This window comes from Hirundo rustica, chromosome Z, assembly GCF_015227805.2.
Source record: "Hirundo rustica isolate bHirRus1 chromosome Z, bHirRus1.pri.v3, whole genome shotgun sequence".
Lineage (NCBI taxonomy): Eukaryota > Metazoa > Chordata > Aves > Passeriformes > Hirundinidae > Hirundo > Hirundo rustica.
In genome coordinates this window covers 8,900,687-8,926,577 of record NC_053488.1, presented here as the reverse complement: position 1 = coordinate 8,926,577, position 25,891 = coordinate 8,900,687, and the positions used below count along the sequence as shown (strand labels likewise).

At 38.5% G+C, this 25,891-nt stretch overlaps 1 protein-coding gene across 6 annotated transcripts in view; it reads left to right on the top strand.

Moving 5' to 3' along the window:
- The window catches only part of ERBIN (erbb2 interacting protein), a 115,981-nt gene that overhangs the window by 34,615 nt on the left and 55,475 nt on the right, over positions 1-25,891 (top strand). For all 6 annotated transcript variants that reach the window (XM_040090706.2, XM_040090708.1, XM_040090711.1 and 3 more), the window contains 3 exons: positions 5,653-5,709; positions 18,195-18,392; positions 21,280-21,397. In XM_040090706.2, the coding sequence (XP_039946640.1) occupies positions 18,204-18,392; positions 21,280-21,397 (307 nt within the window). In that variant the 5' untranslated portion in view covers positions 5,653-5,709; positions 18,195-18,203. The remainder of the gene's footprint in view (positions 1-5,652; positions 5,710-18,194; positions 18,393-21,279; positions 21,398-25,891) is intronic.

Genomic DNA, 25,891 nt, shown 5'->3' with positions numbered 1-25,891 from the left:
CCTTTCTACTTTGTGCAAAATATGTTTAATTTCAAAAGATATACTGTCTAGAGATAAATATTTTCTCAGCTGTGTTTATCTTTTGTTTCCTCAATCAAAATCATATGTTGTTTTGTTTGTTCAAATTAGCTCACTGTAAGGCACACATTTCCCTCTGGTCTGGCAGGTTTTGAATTAGAATCTTGCCAGTAAACACTGACAGTAAAACTTATTTATTATCATTGTGTATGAAAGGATTATGCACATCTTCATCTACTCCCCTGATACTTAAAAAAACCTGGATCTGGTTATGGATATCCTTTGGCAGGCAAAGTCTTCTTGTATAGTGATACCAAGGTGCATAAAATTGCTCTTCCCCAGTCTGTTTTGTAACCCCTCATCTTCCTCATCCCGCTTTCAAAGCGGACAAAACCAATTGATCTCCTTGCCCTAACACTGTTCTTGGTTTACTAGACAGATTTTAGTGGTTTAGTATGGGATCTCTTTGTGCTTAATGAGACTCTCTGGTATGGATAATTTTGATCAGTCTAAAGTCTTTTTAGCTAAATGTACTTTCCTGCTGAATGGATGTGAAGGATGTTGAATGGATGTTGAAGGACAAGCACAGATAATCTGGATTCTGCAATACTGTCCTGGTGTTATTTAAAGAAATATTTTGCTGATTTTACTGTTTACAGTATTTAAAATGGAGGATGGTGCAGTTTTTAGGATACTTACTTCCAACTCTTCCTAAAATGAAGAGCATGTTGTGGTTTACCCACTCTCTTGCTCTTTTTTTTTTCAGTTGTGTGGTTTTTTGTTTGTTTGTTTTGTTTTATGTTTTTGTTTGGGTTTTTTTTGTTGTTTTTTTTGTTTGTTTGTTGGTTTGGGTTTGGTTGGTGTTTTTTTTGTTTGTTTGTTTGTTTGTTTGTTTCTGTTTCTTTAAACAGTTTGGAGAAACTAAAAACTGCTTGGGCCTCATTCATTGTACTGAAGTATAACCCTATATCCTGATCTGTTGCGTGAAAGTTTGCTACATGTTCTGGGTACATCAGTATTCTTTCAAAGTTGACCTCCAAAAGCAATGAAAAGAATTCTGAGTATTTGAGGAGAACTGTAACCCCACTGTAGAAGCCAGCCACATTTGTCAGACGTGACTTCCCCTTAGTGAAGACATGCTGGATCTTAGAAACCACCTCCTTGTTTTCTGTGAGTCTTAACAGAGTTTTCAGGAAGATCTGCTCAATGATCTTTAGGAGTAGTGAGGTGAGACCTGACTGAGTTGTAAATTCCATGGGTCTTTATTTTCCTTTTTAAAAATGGTGGATATGTGTCCTTTTCCCAGCCATTAGAACTTCCACAACTTCTCAAGTATGATAAATAGTGGCTTATCTACTTCCTTTGTCCGTTCCTTCAGGATCTGTGGAAGTACCTCACCAGGTCCTATGGACTTGTGAACCTTCATATTCACTTAGATGGTCTCAAACCAGATCTTCTACAGCAGGTAGTTCTTAATTTTTCTGGTCCCTGCCTTTGCTTTCTACAGCTCTGGTGAGGTGGTTTGAGAACTTGCTGGTGAAGACTGAGACAAAAAAGTAATTGAGTGCTTTGGCCTTCTCCATGTCTCAGGTTACCAGTTCTCCCATTTCCTTTGGAAGGACCCAAGTTTTCATAGTCTTCCTTTTATTACCCATGTGCCTTTAGAAAGAATAGAAATCACCTTCCTTCTTTAAGGAAAGAACCTTAAAGGTCATCAAGTTCATACCCTCATTCTGTGGTCACTTCCAAGAGATAGGGCATCCACAACTTCCTTGGGCAATCCGTTCCAGTCCCTCATCACCCTCATGGTAAAGAATTTCTTGTACTGGACGTGGTACTCCTGGTGGGGTGTTGCAACGGCAGAGGAGAAGGGCAGAATCACCTTCCTTGGCTGCTGTTTTGATATAGACCAGGATACAGTTGGCTTTCTGGCTGTGAGCACACACTGTTGTCCAGCTTTTTGTCCAGGAGAACCTTTAAGTCCTTCTTGACAGGGCTGGTCTCACTGAGTTCACCTCCCAGTCTGTGTTCATGCCTTAGATTGCCCTGACCCTGACCTTGCATTTGGCCTTGTTGAACTTTAAAATTCTCGCAGACCTGCTTCTGAAGTTTGTCGAATTCCCTCTGTATGGCAAAGAAGCCATCTTATGGAAGCTTTCTTTGTTGCCCTTGGTGCCCCTGGCCAGATTTCATTTTACTGGTGATTTAGTTTTCCTGACCTGATCTCTGACTGACAATATTTCACTGTTTTTCTTAGGCTGTCTGTCCTTGTTTTCACCCTCTGTAGGCTAAAGCCAGTGGTAAGTTGGAACTGAAAAACTTCAGTGGAATGAAAAATACTTGCTCACTTCATTGTGAGCAACCCCTGGAGTAGAGAGATTGAAATGGGGCTGCTCTGGGTCCGACTGGCAGTCCATCTGGCAAGCATTTTCTAGTAGCATTTGGGTTTTAAGAAGGAATAAGAACAGGGTGGACACATAAGATCATTCCCCCAAGTACTCTCCATAAAACTGAATACTAGAGCTTTTTGATTAGAGAAACATATTGAGACTCATTCTGATGTGATTGATATAATGTGCTAGAGTATGGTTAAATAAGATTTCATTAGGTATTTTTACCTTTAGGTTAAGTTGGCACTAGTCATCTAAAGCACCTGTTACCCCTTTCGCAAAACAACTAGAAAAGTGGTGATCTGAACTAGCTGAGGTCTTTGTGATGGTGCACCCAAGACTCATTGGTTGAAAGGAATGAGAAGTCAGATGATCCACAAAAGCTTATGAAGTTTGATTAGTAAATTACACACTTGGCTTGGAAGTTGGTATGTTACTACCCTGGCTCTTAAATAAGAGGCACATGGCACTGTTTTTTTGATAAAGGGGTAGGATGTAAGGGAAGAGAAAGAGAGGAATTGAACAGGGAGAGAAAAAAAGGGAAGGAGGAAGGGAAGAAGGAAAGAAAGCGATTACCAGTCCTGGCTGCAGCATCTGTTCATCTGGTGGCATGTCCTGGGACCACTGCCTGGGTTTAGATCAGGGTAGCTATTAATAGATAAGCTTTCCCTGCCCTGGAGATAAGTGTCACACTTTCTATGCAAATTACTTACTACTCACAGTCCATTCTTCCAGGTTCTTGTGGAAATTGGTCAGAGGGCTTTGGTGCTTTGATGGTCTTGTTCTCCCCATACAGTCTGCTTCACCACCTCATTTCTCTGTTTGTGCTGTACTGAGTTGTGCTTATCTCCAGGAGGTAGATCAAAGACCTTTGTCCCAGAAAAGTGCTGTCCTACCTCTGTATGGCCTCTTGTCCAGTCACATCTTGTTCTTTCTCACAGTGTTACTGCCAACAGTTCTTGGCTGTTGTTACCTACAGTCCTTGGCTGGTGCCACAGCCACCCTGCTCTTGGTGTTTGAGACACACACACTAGCCCCTTATCTTCTACACTTACACAGTTCTGGTGCACAGTTACTTTGAGCTCCTCCAAACATCCCAGTTTATTTCCTTAGAGAAGTGCTTGTGCCTTCCTGCAAACTGTGGTGATAGGAGGTTTCTGCAATTGGAAACTCATCAGTGCTTACAGTTGTGGTTGCAGCACATTCTTAGCTGTAGAGGCTTAAGGTCATGTGACTCAATGTCACAGTTTCAAGTGACATTATGGAAGCATCAGTTGCACTGAGTTCATTGCTTTTGTTTGATTTTGTAACTCGTGCCTCTTGTTCAGAGGCTTGTGTAGGTGCTAAACCTCTGAAGCAGCATGACCTGAAATATATAGGCAGTGTTGTGTATTCTTCCCCTCATGTACACATGTGCTCTATTACTGCCTCTGGATGTTTGAGACTCCTTCTGCTTGGGTTAGAAGTCTGCAAACAGTTAAAATGGTAATGACTCCCTGCCACTGGATTTTATTCTTTCAGGCATTTCAACAGAGGCAGTGAAACAGGTGTCAGGAAATGATGCAACAGTAATCCCTTTTTGTTTATTGTTTTGTGATGATCATGGGGCTAGCTCTTTCTTTGATAATTTTTCTACCGTGAATGCTTTGCCTGCAGACTCCTGACCTTAAGTCTTTATCCTTCAGAGACACAATCACCTGACCATCTCTTTGTCAGATCCAGCTCGGCATTGTTGTGTTCTCTGGATGAATTCTGCTTATCCTAGCAAAACTGTTGCAAACCTACATTTCTTCTGTTTGGGAGTTTCTGTACAGTGCCTCTGAAATACCATTTGTAAAGATCACTTAGTTTTGCAATAGGAGCAAAGTGCTGTGGGAAAGGGAAGAGGCATGCAGTAATGGCAATTTCATTGACTCTTCTGAGAGCCCAAGTTGCAGAATCTGGTTTGCTCGTTGGTATTTTCTTGATCTTTTATATTGTCTTGAGTGTTTCTGCTCTGCATTTGTGAGACTAGCTAAACTATTAGGAATTTTTTTTTTAGCAGGGAACTTGAAAGGCTTGTGGCTTTACTTTTACCCCTTGCTAATTGCATGTCTTGGATGCTCTTCTATCGAAAATAAATGTATAGATGCATGCAGTATGGTGCATTGGAGTTCATTTGGTATGAATGCAGAAGCTGACACCAGTGACTCCCAAATGAGGAATAGGACATGTGATACGCAGAAGCTGATTGTAGTGCAATCCTGCTGCGGCAGTCCTGACATGTGTGGGAGTTCATTGTCCTGTCTTACCCCAAAACAAGGAACTTGCTTTTCTCCTGGAACAAGTTGATTCTAAATCTCTTTTGGGATCTATTTATTTATTTTATGGTGGCCTAATTCTGCTTTTATTGGAAAGAAATTAAATATAGTTCCATTTATGGGCAAATCCTTTGAATGAAGCTACTACCTTGATCCCCACAATTTAAATTCTTTTCTAGATACTGAAAATTTGGCAGTTTATACTCTGCTTGACTTAGCTTCTTATCTGTTCTACATAACTTTGTGCTCAGTTAGATGATCTGTCTGACTACAGTGACATTTAATCCCTCTGAAGATATGTTCTACTTCTGCCTTTGTTTAGGCAAAATTAATCCTTCCCATCAGTCCAGCCACTAATTTTGTGTGTGTTCAGTCAAAAGCACTAGATGCTTTCATTTGTTTTTAATTGTTCTACTCCAATCGAGTTAGTATCAGGCATCTGTTTTGCCTTATAAAAAGTGTTGCAACTTTCTAAAAAATTCCTAAAGTTAACAATGTAAAAATTTACTCTTTTCATCTTTGGTTAATTTTTGATGTATTTTTTCTTGGAATTCTTCAGAACTATATGCAAGAGAAATCTGTGTGATACTTAATATTTTAATATAGTAACTACAAAGGGAGTAAAAATGAAACAACTTTGTAGACAGAGTGCTTTAAAATAAAAACAGGGTAAAAAGCAATGTTTTATACACAGAAGAATTTATTGCTTTTAAATATATGCAGTTTTGCTGTCTTTGAAGTCTTTCAAGTACTCTGAAATATTCAAGCTGTTGTTCACACACATGTACAGCTTTTCTTTTAACAGAACCAAAACTGTGAAAGCCAAAAAAAAAAAAAAAAAAAAAAAAAAAAAAAAAAAAAAAAAAAAAAAAAAAATCCAATAAAATATTAGTTTCTTATCTAGTGATAGGGTTGACTAAAATTTGTCCCTTTGTCTTAAACAGAATGGTGACTTTGAAAGCTCAGGGAAGAAGCAGCAGGGAGAAGAAAGTAACACAGTGGTAAGTACATTGTTTTTCTTTCCTCTGGACCAACTGCCTAATGTGTTAAAATAGAAATCCTTTTATTTATTTATATTCTGTTATAATTGCCTTCAAAGCACTTGAATTTTATACTGCACCATATCTCATGTTACTCTGAAGGTAGTTTTTCTTAAGCTCTGAATATCTGTTGAAGACCGAAGAAAATTATATCTATTTTCGTGTTTTCGTGTGCATATACAGAAAGGGCAATATATGGAAAAGGAAGCTAATTCTGTTTTAAAGCTCAGTGTCCATTATTGTGTGTTTTGGCTTGAGAACTTTAGAATACTGAGTTTTGTAATTTTTTTTTTTTTCAATTCTTAGAAATGATAAGCTTTTTTTTTTTCTTTGAAAACTTGGATAAAAGGTACTTGAAAAAATGCTAAAATTTTTTGCTGAGCCTCCTACTGTCCTTTTGGTTTGCTGCTCTATGCCTAGACATACAGTATAATATCATATAATATAATAAAACATCATATAATATACTTTCTCTCTTACTGCTGGTTAATGTTTTTTAGCTAGAGAGCATATATAAAAACGTGGTAAGTGTTAACAAGACAAAGTTTGATTTGCTTTCAAAGCTCTATGGAAAAGCAACACATGTTCAGAATTAGCTTTTTTTTCTCTATGAAATTATGCCAGTGCAGATGGCACTAACTTGCTTTTGCCTCATATCGTAAGGGTTTGTACAGTATTTTTCATGAATAAAAAGAGTACCCAATAAAATATTTAGTTGTCAGAAGGTCTGTATGAATTCCTGTAGAGGAACTGTTACTGCCTAGTCCCCCTCATGCCCGAGAAAAAAAAAACAAACAACAAAACCCCAACAACATATGACAGCAGCTTCCATCTGCTCTGATTTTATTAATAGTGCTGCTCAGATTGTGGAAATGCTAATAGATATTGACTCCTCAATGACTTGAGTTTTGAGACTATAAAATACTGGTTTAAAGGATACAAAATCTTCTGCATATTTTATCTGGCATTTCTATAAACAGCATATGCTTAAGTAGAGAGAAGCATGTGCACATACTTTTTTAACCTTTTGTGTAGTCTACAATGCTGTAGGCATTGTGTGCTTTGGCATTCTCCACTGAGCTAATAATCTATGCTGTTGCTGCACTGCCTCAGCTGTGCTTGCTGTGCCGTAAGGTTTGTTGCTTCCTATGGGCAAATGACCAGCGATACCTCTTGCCTTCATTTCCACTGTGCTCGTTCATCTCTTTGACTGTGGTGGTGTAACTAGAGGAATTAAGACAGTATCTTTTCCTTTCTGCTGGAATACATGTTGACTATATGTGACACAAAATATTTTTTCATACAGTAGTAATCCCGCAAAAAACTAAACCGGAAGCATAAGCCGTTTATTATGGTTTTTTACCTCTGCTAGAAGCTTGCCATCTTTTAGTCTGGTTGCTCTGTGTATTTAATTTTCTTTGTTTTCTTAGTATAGAAAGTCAGGAATTTGTTTCCATGGATGTTTTTCACAGTAGCAATGAAAGAAAATGAGATTATTTGATGTAGAAATTAGTGGATTCAGAAAGCAAAGCAGTTCTGAAGTACCTTGGTTCCAGTTAGCCGTACCAAACAGCTGTGATTACTAGGTATATAGTAGCTGTGATTATTTCCACTGCATATTTTAAAAAAAAGATGTGGCTACTGGGGAATGGACTGTGCTTCAGTATCCTGTTGGGATAAATATTTTGTATTTCTGGCTATGTATTAACTTAAAAATGTAAAAAATTAAATCTGAACTGTGTCAGTTCCATAATGTATGGGAATTTTTTAGACATCTGAAAACATCAGAGTTGAAATACTGAAATATCAATGTCATGGCTTTTAAAGAAGCTTGAGTTGTTGTATATTCCATGAAGATTTGTGGGAATTCTGCAGTTTCCTTCAGACTTCATTTTGCCATTGCAAAAATCACTGCATTTATATGCTGCTTTTTTTTTTTTAATCTAAGGAAGAGAAGTGGATGAGATTCAAACGCAGTAGTTTTAAAAATCAGTTTATTCCTCCCCCTTAAGGTTTTCTTAGTAACACAACAAATACACACCCAAAGAATATGCAATCAAGTGAAACGTCAGAAATTAAGCTCAGATCTAATGCTAATCTCAGCATCGTTGTTAATGGTAACCAATTAGAAACCATTGTTTAGAGGAAGTGTTATTCTGGCACTTACTTGGATAGGTTTACTGTCCAGATGGAAGTTATTTTCTAGGACTGTCTCACAAAAAGAGCAAAAGAAAATGTGTGAGAACATACTTGAAGTTACCTGGGCTGCAGTTGTGTTATGACAGTGTGTATGTGTTGCTGTTTACTGTTAAGTAGTGCTATTATGAAAAGTCAATATAAATATTAAGAGTAAAAATTACAGTTGCTTGGTTATCCAAACACTTTAAAATTTAATTATTTCCTGTAAACTTAATGTAATTTTTCTCCCTCTTTTTTTTGTAAGGATATTGTTGTAAAAGATCTTGTCTTAAATTCACAGAATCACAGAAGAGTTACAGTTACAAGGCACCCCTGGAGATCATCTCCTCCAAGGCAGGGTCACCTAGAAGAGGTTACAAAGGAACACGTCTATCAGGGTTCTGAATGTCTCCGGAGAGGGAGACTCCATGACCTCCTTGGGCAGCCTGTTCTAGTGTTCTTGCCACCCTCAACATAAAGTTCTTCCTCACCTTAAGGTGAAATTTCTTGTGTAGTAGTTGATGACTGTTGCTTCTTGTTCAGTGTCTGGGCACCACTGAAAAGAGTCTGGCACCATCCTCTTGGCATCCACCTTTGAGATATTTTTATACATTTATGAGATCCCCTCTCAGTCTTCTCTTCTCCAGACTAAACAGGCCCAGCTCCCTCAGTCTCTCTTCAAAAGAGTGGTGCTCCAGACCCCTCATCATCTTTGTGGCCCTTTGCTGGACACTCTCCAGGAGCTCCTTGTCTCTCTGGAATGGAGGAGCCCAGAACTGGACACAGAACTCCAGATGTGGCCTCACCAGGGCCCAGCAGAGCGGGAGGATCAGCTCCCCTGACCTGCTGGCCACACTCTTCCCAGTGCAGCCCAGGACCCCACTGGGCCTCCTGGCCACAAGGGCACACTGCTGCCTCACTGTCACCTTGAGATCCACCAAGACTCCCAGGTCCTTCTCCGCAGAGCTGCCCTTCAGTGGGGCAGCCCCAGCCTGTGCTGGTGCTTGGGGTTATTCCTCCCCAGGTGCAGGACCCTGCACTTGCCCTTGTTGAACCTCATTAGGGGTCTCTCTGTCCAACTCTCCAGCCTACCAAGGTCCAGATGAAAGGCAGCGGAGCCTTGAGGTGTATCAGCCACTCCCCCAGTTTGTATCATCAGCAAACCTGCTGAGGTACCTTGGATCCCTTCAGACCAGGGGTAAACAAGTTGTGTGAGACTGGACCCAGTGTTGATCCCTGGGGAACACCACTGACATCCAACTGGATTCTACTGCCCTGATCCTGACCCTCTGAGCTCTGCCATTCAGCCAGTCCTTGGCCCACTCCATTGTCCGTTCATCTAAACCACATTTCCTGTGCTTACCTATGAGGATGTCATGGGAGATGGTGTCCAGAGCCTTGCTGAAGTGGAGGCAGACAACAACCACTGCTCTCCCCTCATCTACCACCCTGCCTGGCCATCACAGAGGGCTGTCAGATTGGTCAAGCATGATTCCCCCTTGGGGAACCCCTGCTGACTGCTCCTGATGACCTCCTTTTCTTCTACATGCTTGGTGATGACCTCCATAATGTTCTGTTCCATCACCTTTCCAGGGACGGAGGTGAGGCTGACCAGCCAGTAATTTCCAGGGTCCTTTATGCTCTTTTTGAGGATGAGACTAACTTTGTCCTTTGTCCAGTCACTGGGCATCTCTTCATGGTTTTCCAAGGATGATGGAGACTGGTTTAGCAACATCATCTACAAGCTCCCTCAGCAGCTGTGTGTACATCCCATCAAGGCCCATGGATTTATGAATGTTAAGTCTGTCTAGTAAAATACTCACTGACCAGGAGAAGGTCTTCCTTCCTCCAGCCTTTCTCTTCTTGCCCCAAGGTCTGGGATTCCTAAGGGCTGGCCTCAGCAGTTAACAATGAAGGAAAGAAGGCATTCCGTAAAATTCTGCCTTCTCCCTGTCTTCCTTTGCCAGGACAGCTATTGGATTCAGCAATGACCCCACATTTTCCCTAGTATTCCTTTTGCTGATGATGTACTTGTAGAAGCCGTGCTTGTTGTCCTTGATATTCCTTTATAGACTCAACTAGAAGTGGGTTTTGGCCTTCCTTGTCACCTCCTTGCATTCTGTGACAGTGCTCCTGTCATCTTCCCATGTGGCCTGTCTCTTTTTCCACATTCCATGAATTTTGTTCTTCTGTTTGAGATTTGTTAGCAACTCCTTGCTCATCCATAAAGGGTTCCTGCTCCCTTTGTTTAATTTCTGGTTCATGGACATGCACTGGTCTTGAGCTTGGAGGAAATGATGCTTGAATATTGACCAGCTTTTTTGGGCCCCTTCTTTTCTAGAGTCCTAACCCATGAGACTTCTGCTAAGGTCTTTTAAGAGACTGAAGATAACTCTCTGGAAGTTTAGGGTTCTAGTCCTGATAGCTGCTTTGCTTCCTCTACACTGGATCATCTTGAGTTCTACCATCTCCTGGTTGCTACAGCTGAGGCTGCTCCCAACCTTCACATTCTTAGTCCTTCCTGGCTTGTTTGTACAAGGTCCTACAACACACCTCTCCTTGTTGGCTCTTCTACCACTTACATCAAAAAGTTGCCATCAATGAGCTGCAGGAACTTCTTGAACTGTGTGCCGGCTCATGTTGTCTCTCTCCTAAAAATACTAGGATGATTGAATTACAGGTCTATACTCCCATATACCTCTGACTTACTGATGTCTTGGTCTAGGCTTATAAGGATATTGAGTATTAGTGCATTTCAGTTTAAGGCTGCACTTGAAATGGAATATTTTATTACACAAGTTATTTGCCACAGATTTTTTTCTTCTCAGTTTAAAAATAATATTTCTGTTCCATTTTGGCAGAGTAATTTCTGGTTTTGTCATTGTTAAACTATTGCCATGGTAAGGCAAAGTACTGCTGACTGCTTTAATGCAGAAATAAATAGAAATAATTCCTTTAAAGCGTTCTTTTGATATGCTTAGGGTGGGTTTTACTTGTCAAAATTAACTCTTGAGGTTTGTTTTGGTGTGGACAGTTTAGATAAACTTTTCAGCTAAAAAAAAATCTGTTAGAACACATACCTAGTAAGAGATTCTTTAGTTCCAGTAAAACAGGAAAATGCTGTTGTTGAACAAAGGAAATGCTACTGATACAGGTAACACCAGTGCAACTGCAACAAGTAAAGAGGTTTTATAATACACATTCTAATTGTGTAAAGGATTTCTGATTGTTTTAAGTCAAAGCAAAATAGAAGCGGTAAATTGAAGTCTGGTTAGAATTTATTTATAGAATGCAAAAAAGAGAATCTCCAGAATTCATACCTGACATTGCTTTTCTGAATTATCTGAATTAATTGAAATTATTCTCCTGCGCATGCCCTTGGAGAGTGGATGGTCTGGGGTGGGTTTTTTTTGGTTGTTTTACCGTACAGAGGCATTGAGAACTTGCAAAGTAGTTAACCCCAAGGAAAACTTAACTTGATACTTTTGCAAATTAGGAGTAGAGAATGGCTGGGTTTGGTTGCATTCTGGTATGCTGGATTGGTAAAAAAACCTAATTTCTGTCCTATCTTTTCCCTTAGTTTTCTCAAAATAAAACTAGCAAGCATCCTTAATGTTTTTTCATATAACAATTGGCTATTCACTGTATTTACTAACATGTTCTTCCTCCTGTTGTTACCATTCACTATTGTTGTTTCAAGAGTAATGCCTTTTATTTCTTTTTCTCTGAATGCTATCTGTGAGCAAACACAGGGGGTTTTTTTGGCGTTCCTTGCCTGAATGAGGACACACAGCCATGGATGTAGTTGAGCGTTGTTTTTGTGCCAGAACCAGGGAGTCTCGGACTATAGCTTCATATTAAAATGGTGCCCATTTTATTTCCAACCACCTGTGCTTACTCCAGAGTGCAGTACTTCAGTTCATTTGTACTGATCTGTTTGCCAGTCTCATTCTGTGAAATGTATGACATAACTAGTCCAGTTTGGAGATTTTTTTATTTTTTTTTTCCTCTTGGAAGAGACACAAAGCAATAGCTTGGATGAGAGGGGAGGAAGAAGTGAAAATACCTTAAGTTGGCACTGTCACCAAGTAAGGCTTCACCACCTCAACCAGAGAATGCCAGTGATACTTAAAAAGGAAAAGTTTCTTCACAGTGCAGGCTGTCTTTGCATGTTTCAGGTCTTTGTCAGTGGCCATCAGGTTTGAGCCATCCTATCCTTTCCCAAGGATGACAAGAAAAAATTTTGGAGAGAGACACACTTTCAAGCTAGGGTGTGTAAAATGTGGTTGCAGCTTGTTAATTTAGGAGTTCATCTTTCCTGTCCAGGGGGACTGGATTTATTTTACTGGGCCTCAGTGCCACCCCCTACACACTTTCCCACTCCCACCTGATTATTTCCTGATGAGTAAGAGCTGCCAAGTACTATGAGTTTAAAGAGTGAATAATTCTGTGCTCCATTTACTGTAAAAACCTAGGATATTTTGTGTTCTTTCTAGAGGCACTATGTTGTTTATAGCTTTCCCAAATTCATGAATTAGTGCTGTTTTTAACTGGAAGATGCTAATGTAAATTGTGCTGTTATTTTTCACAATATAGCTTCTCCCACTGAGAAACCACAGAGCCTGTGCTTTGGTGTCTTCTGTGGTGCTTGTTGCTGCTTTAGGCAGAGAAAAACCCTTATTGGCTTTTTTCCTAATTCTTTGTTTTGCCATGAAAATGTTGGGACTTCTGTCAGTTGGCCAGTTAAGTCTTTCTGTATTTGTCCGGCAGCATGTTAGATTACATACTCCCCAAAACAATCTTTCCCTTTTCTGTGTTTATGTGTGCTCAGCTCCGTAATTCTGCACTAGTTTGTAGACAGTGAGGTGGACTAAAAAGTACTTCATTGTGTGTTTTGTGTGCCTAGTTCATCTTGCCTTTCTGTGTAGACATCTGATAGCTGGTTTCGTTTTCAACTGCTGTAGATATAACATCCTTTTAGGAGGCCTGGATGGGGGAAGCAGTACTTTCTTGACCATGAGCAATCCCATCCTTTTAGCATCAGACAGGAAATCTAAGGGCCTAATGATATAGTGAAACTATTGCTGCTTTCAAAACAAATTAACATAGACTGAGGACAAAACTACTGTAATCCTAAGCTCTGCTTAAGGTTAAACTGAAAATGTTCTATGGGATTCTGGCAGGTCTACAGATGCAGTTGGACTGCCAGGTACTTGGGTGATGGGAATATGCAGGGACTAATCAGAGTTCAAGGGAAGAGTGATGGGTCACTCAATGATGCTAGTCTCTTCTGGGTTAAAATTCATGTATATCCAAGCTTGCTGTTGATCTTGTTTTCTTTCATTGGTCTTCAAACCAATGCTTTTCTTTTCAGCTTCATTTTATAATCATTTACATGATTGTATTCTATTCAGTTTTACTGTTTATAGTTTGTATTGGGTGTAGGTGTCAAGGATTTAATAGCTGGGGTATGATGTCCCACCTGTAAGGGAAAGGGAGAATCCAAGATTTGTAGATGCTTTTCAAAAGGACTAACTAAAATTAGAGGGTCCACAAAAGCTTATGAAATTTTGTTAGTTAATTAAACATGATGTGGAAGTTGGTATTTTAGTCCTACATACATCTCCTAATGTAAGTACAGTGTGGATTTGGATAAAGGGATAGGGTGAAAAAAAAGGAGACAAAGAGAGAGATGAATTAAGGTAGAGAGAGAGCTATTAATAAGAGAGTCAGACAGTCCTGGCTCCTGTATTGATCCATTCAATAGGCTGTCCAGGGGCACCTCTGCCCCAGGGCTTGGTTTTGGGTGCCTTTTTAACACGTAGGCTTTCCCTCACCTGGAGAAAAGTATAGGATTTTCTATGTAAATCAGTCATCATGCAGAATCTGTTCTTCCAGGTTTTTGTGGAAATGAGTCAGAGGGCTTTGGTGATCTTGTTCTCCCCAGTCTGTGCCTGCTTCACCACCTCATTTCTCTGTTTGTGCTGTACTGAGTTGTGCTTATCTCCAGGAGGTAGATCAAAGACCTTTGTCCCAGAAAAGTGCTGTCCTACCTCTGTATGGCCTCTTGTCCAGTCACATCTTGTTCTTTCTCACAGTGTTACTGCCAACAGTTCTTGGCTGTTGTTACCTACAGTCCTTGGCTGGTGCCACAGCCACCCTGCTCTTGGTGTTTGAGCCAAACACATTAGTCCCTTATCTTCTGGGATTCTACAGGGGGTCTGCAGGTGTTACTTCACCACATGTAGAAGCTGCCTGCTGCTGCCCCCATGCTGGATGGAACTAATTCCAGCTGTTTCCAAGATGGACCCACTACTGGCCAAAGCTAGGTCTGTCAGCAGTCTTTGTAGCGCCTCTGTGATAACATATTTAAGGAAGTGTTAAAAACAGAAGTACAATAGCCAGGCACAGGAAAAATGAGAATATGTGAGACAACCCTGCAGACACTAGGGCTAGTGAAGGAGAGGGGAAAGGTGCTGCAGGCACTAGGACAGAGGTTGCCCTGCACACCACTGTCCAAGGTGGAGCAGATGCACACCTGCAGCCTGTGCAAAGTGATGTTTTTCCCTTCCTATTCCTTCAAGAAGTGGAAAAAAAAAAAACAAAACCCACGCAAACCCCAAGAACTATATAAAGGTCATATTTTTCCTGTTGGATGCGCATACCAAACCACAGGTGAACTTGTGTCAAGGCTCTAATGGGTTAAGGGAACAGGGGAGTTTTATTTGTGTTTTGAGTTTTCTCTTTTTTTTCCTTTGAGGTCTTTATTATATCTGTGTCATAATGAATTGGAGTTGTTAAGTGGTGGAGAAAAATAAGCCATCACAATGTTGTAGTTCTGCGAGACAATTTTACATTGATTTGGGGCTTCAGGTGGTCTGATGTGGTATATTAGGAAATCAAGATTTTTCTGCCTCTAGATTTGCCTGTTTATGGGCAGGACAAAAATCACTATCCTTTGAGTACCTTTTTACATTCTATGTATTTACTCAAACTAAACATCGAGAAGTTCCTATTTGAGCAAAATAAGAAAAGCACATGTGTGTGAAATCACATTTTTCTGTCTTTGATAGTTTTAATAGTGGATTCTCTTCTGTATTTTCTGATTCCTTTCATCCATTATAATTTTTCAGCTTGAGCAACTGACCACAAGATGAGTAGACAGAGACAGATAAGAAGTGTGTATGTCTGCTGTTGGTTAGAAAATATATATTGTGGAGGAGTAGAGGCAGGGAATGCTTCCTGCCACTATCCTGACGCACCCATTTCCTAGTATTGGTAGGCATCTCTGTTGTAGGACACGAGTGTTAAACAGTTCTTCCTGTACGTGTAGAAGTAAAATTTCAACAAACATAAAACCATTTTGGATTAAATCACATTGCAGTTTCTTGCCTTCACTTAAATGAAACTTTCTTGGGTCATTCTGGGTTTTGAAGAATTACAATTAGATATATGCCCAGGTTGGTCAAACCAGTGCTTTGAGGAATGGTTGTTTATTTGATACTTAAATATGAGTTTTGACTATTTAGGCTTAAGATGTGATGTGTGAGTTTAGGTGCCTAAAGGGACATGGTAACTGAAGGAGGTAGGACCCAGCCCTGTGATATTGTGCAGACATTAGTTTACAAACCTGTTTACAGTGTTGTGGATGCATGTGATCTTTTACTAGATTTGTCTTCCCCCAGGCCTTCAAAAGCTCAAGATCTCTCTTAGAAAATAAAGGAATAAGTTAGGAAAACTACACGTGCGTGGGTTTTGCGTTGTTCAGCTTTATTAGTTTTGATGCTTTGGAAACTGGAGACATGGACAAGTAGGAGTCCATGTGAAAAGAACAACCACTGAAAAAGAGGGGTCAAGCAGTGTAACGAATCTGTTTCTTGAGGGATTTTAATGACAAGTAGTCTCCTCTTTTTGTTATTCATATGAAGCATGTAGTAAACTTCTTAATATTCTGCTTTCAAAATATAGTTCTCAGAAGTTGAAGTGGCTGGACAAAGTGAACTTATTGATGGCTGCAGCTGGTGGGATATAGGTGTGCATTTCCCTGCTAGACTTCTGGTAATCAACTTGCATGTATAATCTCTGCTTCCGATGCTTGTTTCCACGGCATATATATTCTTCTGTTTATACTCCTGTTTAAAGAGACTGCTTTTGATATTTCTTTTGAAAGCAATGTGTTTTTCCACAACTTTGCCATTCTCTGAACTACTAACAAAATGAGACGGAATTTCTTCTTTGTCAAAGGCTTTTTGTTCTTAGATGTTGGCCAGGGAATTCAACTTGTGTTTTCATGTGGAGCATCAGAGGCTTGGAGAAGGCGTGGGTAACTTTGACCCAGTGAGCACATCGGCTTCCATAGCACCTTTGGCATCTGTCTGTGGGGTGGCAGGAGGATGTCATTCTTGAGCCTGTGAAAGAGGCAGAAGGAGATTATGCTATCTATTTTGCTGACTTTCCCATTTTGTGGAAATCCCCAGTGTGAAACTTGCAGTCTCCAAAGTCTTTGTATTGCAATACAGTTAAATTTTTTTTAAAAAAAATTAGATCACTTTTTGTTTAAATAATATGGTTGCATTTTTGTAGGAAATATTGTGTTCTGATAATCAGCATTGTAAGAAATTCTAGCAACATGGAAGCATTGTTAAAAAATGAGGTTTTGACATCTCACTATTCTAATAAAGAGTTTTCTTCCATTTATTTAATGGATGGTTGTAGAATCTGACTGTTCACAGCCTGTGTGATAAATTCTACTTCTGGTTAATGAAAACACTAAAAGATAGCAGTCCCTTGATCTGTTGCCATATGAATTATACATGCTGGGAAGTATTTGGGAAGCTAAGCTGCACATAGGGGAAAATCCAAGTGCATTACTTGTTTTTGTTTCTTAATGAGAAAAGGAGTCTTGCTTGTAACTTTACATAGTGCTGTGGGCATGCTATTTTATGTTCTCCCTTTATTATTAACATACTGTCTGAAAGTTGAAGTGCAGTCTGCTGAATGTGTCTGAAAGACTTTTTTGGCACTTGGAAGAGAAAGTTTCCTGTCACTAGTCCAGAAGTTGAAATATAATTTCAGCAGGTGTTGTTGTTGTTGTTTTTTTTTTGTTTTGTTTTGTTTTGTTCTGTTTTTTTTTTTTTTTTTAAAAAAAAAAGGGGGAGACAAAAAAGGCATATTTTCATTTGGAGTGTTGGCAGTTTGATTGAGAAAATAAATAGTTTTGGAGAAGTATGTATTTTTAGGCCAATTTCCTGAGGAAATGAAGCTGATATGATCGTGTTGTTAGTCTGCATATGTTGGTCCTCCTTGAAAAATTGAGTCCGTCATCTAATTTCAGATGAACTTGAAACCTGAGGTGACATTCTGAAGATTTTGTGAAAATCCATTGCTAATTAGAAAAAGAGACCTAAACTTGTGCTGTTGCTGAGGAGAAAAGAGGCAGGAACACGGCTGGTGTGCGCTGTCAGTCATTAGCTAGTCAGCACCATTCAGGTTTGCTTTCTCAGGCTGAATAGGGATAATGTAGACGTCATGGAGCATAGAGGAAACTGTTGTAACAATGAGTTCAGAGGAACAAAGGTACATTCCCATACCAAGGTGAAGATTCCTTGTTCCAGTGTGCACAGCAAGGTCTGTTGAAATTTTCCAAAGGGAATGAAGTTGCAAGAAGGTGGTGTTGTTATCTCTGCACTTGGGAACCTTTCAGTTTAAACTGCAGAGAGAACAGTTAGTGGAAACTGATTATTTTTATTGTATCTTGTCATTAAATGAGGGATTTGAAATTGAGATTTGTGCATTTACATGTACAAAACCCCCCTGTTTCAATTTCCTATAGCTACATTTTAATTCTCTGTAGAGGGTGGATTTTATTTTGCAAAACAAGAATATCCCACTGACCTTTGTAAAGGTGGGATAAGCTGTGTTGTAAAGATACAGTTGACAGTTCAGAAACGCTCATCTCAAAGTTCTTTGATTCTTTCCAGTGTAGGACTGTGTTAATTAGTGACAAGTCTTAGGCTAAACTTTGGCTTAATCTTCTGGTATCTGTGGGTGTGTTAACCTCATTTAATGTCATCAGAATTCTTTTGAATTTAAAAGAAAATTAGTACATGCTCCTCACTGTGTCTCATGTGCATACAAATATATATATGCAAGTACATATATAACCTACTTCAGTTCAGTATTTAGCAGCCGGTGGAAGTTTGAGAAACTGCACATGAGTATTTCTGGGGTTGTCTTCGTTTTTAAATTGATTGATTTCCCTTTTACAGTGCCTGAAAATGACAACAAAGCGGAATTTGTTTTTGCGGCTGGTGCCATGCCGCTGTCTGCGTGGAGAGGAGGAAACTGTGACTACGCTTGATTATTCTCACTGCAGCCTGGAACAGGTGCCTAAGGAGATTTTTACTTTTGAAAAGACCTTGGAAGAACTGTATTTAGATGCTAATCAGATTGAAGAGCTTCCAAAGGTATGTTGGATGATTTTCCTTTTAGGTATACTTATTAAGTCTTTACTTCACCAGCACTGTTGAAGCTAATAGTGTCTGGCTTCAGCTTTTGGGCCATAGTTTGCCATGAAGCAGCCTTGGTAGACTGAAAGATTATGCATTCCAGCTGGACTGTTTTGTTGCATGAATTGGAATGAAATTGCTCAAGCAACAGATGGGGCTCCAAAAGAGTTACAAAGCAGCAAAAACTGGCTAATAAATATAGAGAAGTGGGTAGGCTACCACTTGCGTTGGTCTAGTCTGCAGTTTAATTATCCATATGATTAGAAATTGCTTGAACATTTATCTTTTGTTCCTTTTTGAGTTTTGGGGGTTTTTTTTCCTTAACTACAGGGATATATAATAGCCTATGCTTGCTTTTAGTTAATGTGTTTTTATATTAGAGTAAGTCATACTTAAAGGCATAGTTCTGAGAAACTAAAGATATTTTTCCATCTTTTAAGTAATTTTGGTCATTATTTTTTGCTACCCTTTCAATTTTCCAACACAAACACCCCCACATACAAATTCTAACATGGCAAAGAGCACAAGCAGAGAGGTTAGGGGTAGTGAAGATGTAGCCAAAGTGATTTTTATTCATTTGACCAAAATTTTGATAATTAAACTTTCTTAGAAGAAGTTTAGGGGAAGGCCTGCAATATTTGAAACCTAGCCAATATGGAGCCGGAGTTTCAAGTGCTGTATTCCTTTTCTATTTTATTTAATCTTCCAACTCTGAAGAAGGGTTTTAATTAAGCCATTTCAGTTATGAAGGGTGTGATACTTATCAGGCCCTCTCTGGTTTTCTGAAACCCTGTTAAGGCATTCCCACTCTCACTTTTCCTCTTTGCCCCAGTATTGTTTTGTGATCCGACCTTTGTATGCCACAACACAACTGTTTTGGGGCTGCTTGTCAACCTTATCATTGAGATGACCCTTCATTGTGGCTGCTAGTTGTTTGTAATTGCTCTGAATCTTTTCAGAATTCCAGCTTATTTCAAAACTCAGTTCTTACACTATAGCTCCGTAATTTAGCTGACTTGTTGTGGGCACAGTATGAACAAACTGGGGAGCAGAGAAAGGTTGTGGTAGAGAAGGAATTGACTTTATATGAAATGTTGGTGCATACTCTCAGCTTCAAAATTGACTGGGCATTTGGAATTATTTCATCCTCCTTCATCCTATATGCTAAATCACATCTGGAAAAGTGCCCTCTTTACTCCAAGTGCCACAGTGTGCATTTGAGCCGAAAAGCTCAAACTCTAACAGTTTTACTTTTTTCTCTCACTCTGATATTTGAAAGAAATCAGAATTCTATAGTAAAATAGTCTTTAATTTTGTGTCTTCCTGCATTTTCTACTAGTAATTATGAATATGTAAACAGTAAAAAGAACAACAAAAGGAATAACTGCAAAGTCAACATCATCCTCCCTTCTCCCCCTATTTTCCTTTAGGGATCTTGCAGTTCCTTGTGCTGCATGTGCCTTGACCTGAGTTATCAGAGAAATTTCTAATGATTCCAGAGTTTAGATTATTGCTTTCCAGGGAAAGAGTTTAAGTATATATTCTTGAAATTAGAGAATGGCTCCAAAACACCTGAGCTCATCAAAGTATCCTAAGAGAGTTATAACTCTTCAAAGCTGTAATGATAAATGAGTTCTAACAGGCATATTTCTGAAGAATTTGAAACAGCAGTAGACAAGTTAAAGCTCATTCCTTTAACTGTCCATCTTGCTGATTCATGTCAGCTTTTGTTCTGGGGTGGTATGTGCAAGTTTTACAGGAATGGGCTTGTTCAGTCTCTGGTTCAAATAATGGTCTTGTAGTTGAGACAAAAAATTTTGGTCAAACTGAGCCCATTGATATGATAGGGATAGGGAAATTTTTTTTTTTTTTTTAATCAATGAACAGTTCCTGGTTTTTTATGATCTTTTCTCAGAATTCCAGAAGAGAAAATCACTAAGTCAAGGTATTTATGAATTATCTTATCCGAAGTTGTCATGAAAGGAATACTCATTATAAATTGTTTAGATGAATCCTTTCAACTGCTTTCTTAGAGATTTTTATTTATACTACTTGTGAGTTTCCTGCATATCTTTTGAGGTTTCTTCTTCCATTACATTAAGAATATTTGCCCTTCTTTGTCAATTTATAAAGCTTTTGAGGAAGAATCTCTGGGTACCCTGTATTTAAGAAGAGATCGGACTCTGGGCTAGTTTTTGATAAAGATGGTAATGCATAAATACAGAAGAGATTGGACAGTTTTCCTGTACCCCTAGCTTGAATCTTGACTAGTTTCAGTTTTTTCACTAGTCAATTTTTTTCAATTTTTTTTCCAACTTTTTTGGATGTTTTTTATACTTAAGGTAGGAAGTGTGTATGGGAAAAATTTTAGAAGACATAACAAAATGAAATCTGTACTTTTAGAAGAGGTGAATGCCTACTGAAATCCTGTGTTCCAGAATGATTTGACTTTAAAAGATATGGCTATAATTTTTTATTCTTTTCTTTCTTGAATAAACTCTACTTACCTCTGGGGTGTCACATGGATGTCTATTATAGAAAATGTTTTGCAATGTTTGTGGGTCTACATGTAACTACAGGTCACAGTTTCTGAGATCCTGGAAGGAATTTATAGGAAGTATTAAGCATAGCTGCTGCCTTGTGAGCATCTGCAGTTTTTTGCTTTCTTAAGCATTGTAATATGAGTAAATTTTCAATGAAACTAGTTGAAAATTTTTGGTAGCCAGAAACTCTAAATAACCTAGTCTTCAGGCCATGAGGTCAGAAGTTTAGGGATGTCAAATTCAAAAGCTACAAAGAGAAAACTGAGAGAAAATCACATTCACTTTCTTCTTTGTTTCAATAGCAACTTTTTAACTGTCAGTCTCTACACAAGCTGAGTTTGCCAGACAATGATCTAACCACATTGCCAGCATCCATTGCAAATCTCATTAATCTCAGGGAACTGGATGTCAGCAAGAATGGTAAGTCACTTTGCTTATTGTATTGAGGTAACTAGAAGGCAAATCGCCACTGACTTTACAAAGACACTAGTGAAACTATAATTTCTGGAAGCTACTCGGCTAGTAATTTAAAGATTACTACTCTAAATCCCTGCTTACAATAAAAAGATGCTCTTTTATGATCTGGTTGTGTTATTTAGTTGTATTTCTTACATTGTTTGTTTTGTAGACAATGCTGTCTGGCATTTTATAGTCTCTCAAAATACATAAGCTCAAACATTAATTTTACTAACTTGTCTTCTGTCACTATACTGAAGAGAGTTTGCAAAAGAACTTAAAAAATTTGCTGGATTTTATTTGTATAATTTATTTCATATAGAAATTGGTTTTGGTTTATTTTAATAAGCTGTTGGAATATTGTAGAATAGTAGGACTTGGTTTAGCTGTCCTGCTCTGGGGATGGTAACTTCTGTTGCATGGGGAAGTTTATTTACGTGTCCATACACATTACTTTGTTAAAAATCTACCATTCTGTGTGAATCAGACTTTTATAAGTTATGAAATGTTTTCAGCCAGGTATTGTTTACATGGGGTTTTACTGATGGTGCTGCTTTGGTAAGATGGCAGATGTGTGCAACTGTGAGGAAATTGAAATAACATTGTCATCAAACTTAGTTGTGTGACTTATTTGAGAGAGAAGTTAAGTCATGCTAATTGAGAAGAATAGAATAGCTTTGTCTTACTAATTTAAATTAAGAGGTTACCTCATTTAAATAATATTTGAAAATAAGAATTACATAAATATTTCAAAGATTGAGTAATTCAGTTTATTTTTTCATTTGGGCTGCTAACTAATTATGACTCCACAAAGAGAAGTAAGTTCCACTTTACTAAGAAAGCATTCCAGTTGCTGAGATGTTGGTATTTTCCTTGGTCGTTTGTTGTAGCTCAATCTGTACTTAAACTGTTAGTCTATTGTCTCTGCTTAATGAACACAGCATTTAGTGTGATAAATTGACCTGGTTGTTACTGATCTGTTCCTGGTACAAGTGGATTGATAGTCTCTCTTAAAGAATGCTGGCCTTAAACTGTCACAGTAACATACACGAGAGAAAGAATCATCTTTTTGTCCTGGACTGAACTGTTGAAAATATTAACTGTTTGCAACACAAGTTCTCAATGCAGAAGACTTAAAAGCAGCAAAAGGGGATTTGAGTGCTGCTGCTGGCAAATTCCATAGCTCATGTACATAAATAGGCAGCTGAAGCCAGGGAGCTACTTGTCTGTCTAGAATGTCATGGCCCTGAACTAAGCCTACAGAGTTCAGTGCTGAAAGAGCACTTGTTCCTCTGAGGCATATGATATGCTATCCCAGTAAACTATGAATCTCTGTTTTCTAGAGGTTGGGTTTTTTTTAACACCCTTCAGAGAAATGGCAGGGGGTACAAGCTTATTTAAACTATTATCATGTGCCTGGTGTCAGACTTATCACAATTTGGATAGCTTCTCTGACTAGTGTTGCGCATAAAAAATAGTTCTGAGGTCACAAGCTTGTTTACTGGGGACATCTTGTCTTCCAGTAGTTCTAAAACCTCTGTTAAAAAAAAATTAATTAGAGTCCCTGCTTGTTCCTGCTAGGTGAAGTAAGAAATACTGCTCTTTATTCTGTAATGAATTTGGTATTATTTGAGACCTCGTTTGTTGGTATAAGTGCTTTCCCTTTCTCCTTTGCTCTGTACTGGTGCAACCATGGGAAATTTTTCTCTTGACAACTGCAAGCCTACTCTCCTCCCTTGTGTCTATTTTTCTCCTTGTAAGAATTTTCACTTTCTGATTGTTCTGATGGGTGTCTATAATGGAGCCAAATAAGGGGCATTTTACTACTTTTCTAAGAGTAGCAAAATTTTTCAAAATCTGCAATTCTTCCTTTTTCTGTTGTGTCTCAAACGAATAGAATGTGGAAGCAGTGGATTTGTGTGGAAAGAATTGCTTTCGTTTAGTTTATAAAGAGCCATAATTAGTGGAGATTAGTCCCCAAAAGTGCAGGATGATGAGAGATGCAGAATTCTAAAATAATTCAGTGGTTTCCAGATTCCTGTGGTTGTGACAAGTGAATGGTGATAGTTCCTCTATTGAGGTATTGATATACCATTAGGTATTTCCTTCTGACATGGGCTGGGCTAAATCATGAAGTGCAGATGCCTTGACTTCAAAAATGCATTTATTTTTAAAGGTTGTATTTTTAGAAGAATGGTTAGACTTCAGTTTTCAAATACTGGTATACATGAAATATGATAGGACTTTCACATAAAATATTTGAGCTGTTTCTGGCATAGGCATAATTAAATGTATTGACCAAAGTATTTAATTTTCCAAAGAGTTGATAGGAAAATGAAAAACTAAGCTTCAAATTTAAAGTGTTTCCAAATTACCTAATGAATTGCAGTCTGGCTCACAGAGTGAGACCAGTTATATGGGAGACCATCCAGTTGTCCAAGTAGAATTATATGCGTATATACCTGTGTGCTTAATACTTGATATTTAGATGAAAGATCAAAATTGCAGAAATTTTTTGACATTCCAGATTCGTTACATGAAAAGTGTTAGTCCGAGAAAGCAATCTTTATGGTGCTTTAATAGCCCATAAAAAACTTGCCCTTTTAATTTCTGGCTTAAATGTGTTTGGTTTCATAGACACACATATATAAATTTCTGTAATAGAGACACAGCAGATGTGCAAATGCTGATACTTAAGAATATTGAATGACGTTTTATCAGAACAAGGATTCTTTTAATCTAACATCCTGTCTCCAACAGCGACCAAAAGTAGAGGCTTAGGGGAAATTTAGTAAAATACAGGAAGCCAGGAGACATGCGTGTTTCCCTGTATGCTCCCAGTGGGCAGCACCTTCTCTTATTGGACCTCCTTGACCCAGACAGGGTGGGGGTTTTTTTGTTTACAAATCTTCATTTGACTACTTCTCTGTCAGTTTATCTACTGTTCGACGTGATGTATGTTTTGAGACGTGCTGAGTTAGAGCACAAGTCTGTAATGGTTGTGAGTTGAGCATACAGAAGTCTTTGTACAAGAGTGTGGTCTGGAAAGTATTGTCCATGTCTGCTGAAGTGGCCGTGGCGTGAATTTAGCCTAAAAATACCAAATTGCTGCTATTTGTGCAGCAAGCATAGACTAGAGTGAGTCTTAACTACGCTTTTATTGTTGGTGGTAGCCAATAAAATCTGTGGCTTTTTGGTAGTGAGGACAACCTAAAATGTCCTTTTATGGCATTTTAACCTGATTCCCAAGACTACTGTGAAGCCTTAATATCGGAAGTATTTTGTTGCTTCTTTCCAGATATACCTCAGCTTTGAAATTTTTAGCTGAAGCCTTGTGCTGTCCTAGTCACAAAGATGAAATGATGGTTGAACAAATGGTTCAATAAATAAACTGCATTCCTATACCAGAAATAGTATCCTATACTATACAAAGCATTGAGAGATGCCTTTTCTTCCACTCCTGTAACCTGATGGGTTACATCTTAAAAAGAAGTCACAGCAGACATAATGTGAGGCCAGTGCAGAAAAATTAATTTTAATAAGTGTTTTATTTATGAGGCTAAAGGAAATCAAAACACTTTTAATCCTGTATGGCAAATTTATTTATGTATTGACAGCTGTAGAGGAAAAAGAACCCACTCTCCAAAAAAACTCCTCAACACCATACTTCACCCCTAAATCAGTGTCTTTTGGGGTTAAACTTTAGGAAACAATAATTTCCTTGTGACTCTTGGCATGCCAGCCTTACCATGCATCTGGGGCAATGTCTGAAAAGGAAATAGGCCGTCAAGGAAATATTTTTGAATAATAATTCAAAATATTATTCTTTTGAATATTTTTTTTGAAAAAAAAATATTCTTCTTTGAAGAACGGGAAAGCATTTATGTGTAGTGTCTGATGGTATATCTAAATGTACAGAAGAGTTAGCTTTACAGATCACTAGAATCAAGTGGTTTGAAAGGCTGAAACAGAATTAGATGCCAGGAAAATTAGGCTTTCCTGGAAGCATGGGAAATGTACTTGAAGTTGTTTGTGTTTGTGGGGTTAGTCTAGTGGGAAACAGTGAGATGATCTACTTTTCCCTACATGCAGGTGGTGAAAGAAAAATATTGAATTTTTAAGTTCCATATTATTCAGGCCTTTGGAGGATTAAGCAGCAAGATGAGAAAATTTCTAGCAAGACCAAGAGTAACCTGGGCCTTGGAAACAACAGTACCTTCAGTAGTCTCTTAGTCTTTCACAGTGATGTTACAGCAAATTTATTCATGTCGGTTTGTTAATCTGTATTACAAGAAATCTTCATGGAAAAACAGACAAACTAAACCTAAGAAAACACTCCCCCTCCCCTCAACCCCTGCCTCCAGGCATATCTGCCTATGAAGTTATTCCAGTGAAGAATTTTGTTAACAGATGCAAATTTAGATCAAATATGTTTTCTTCAGTGTTCTAAAATAATCT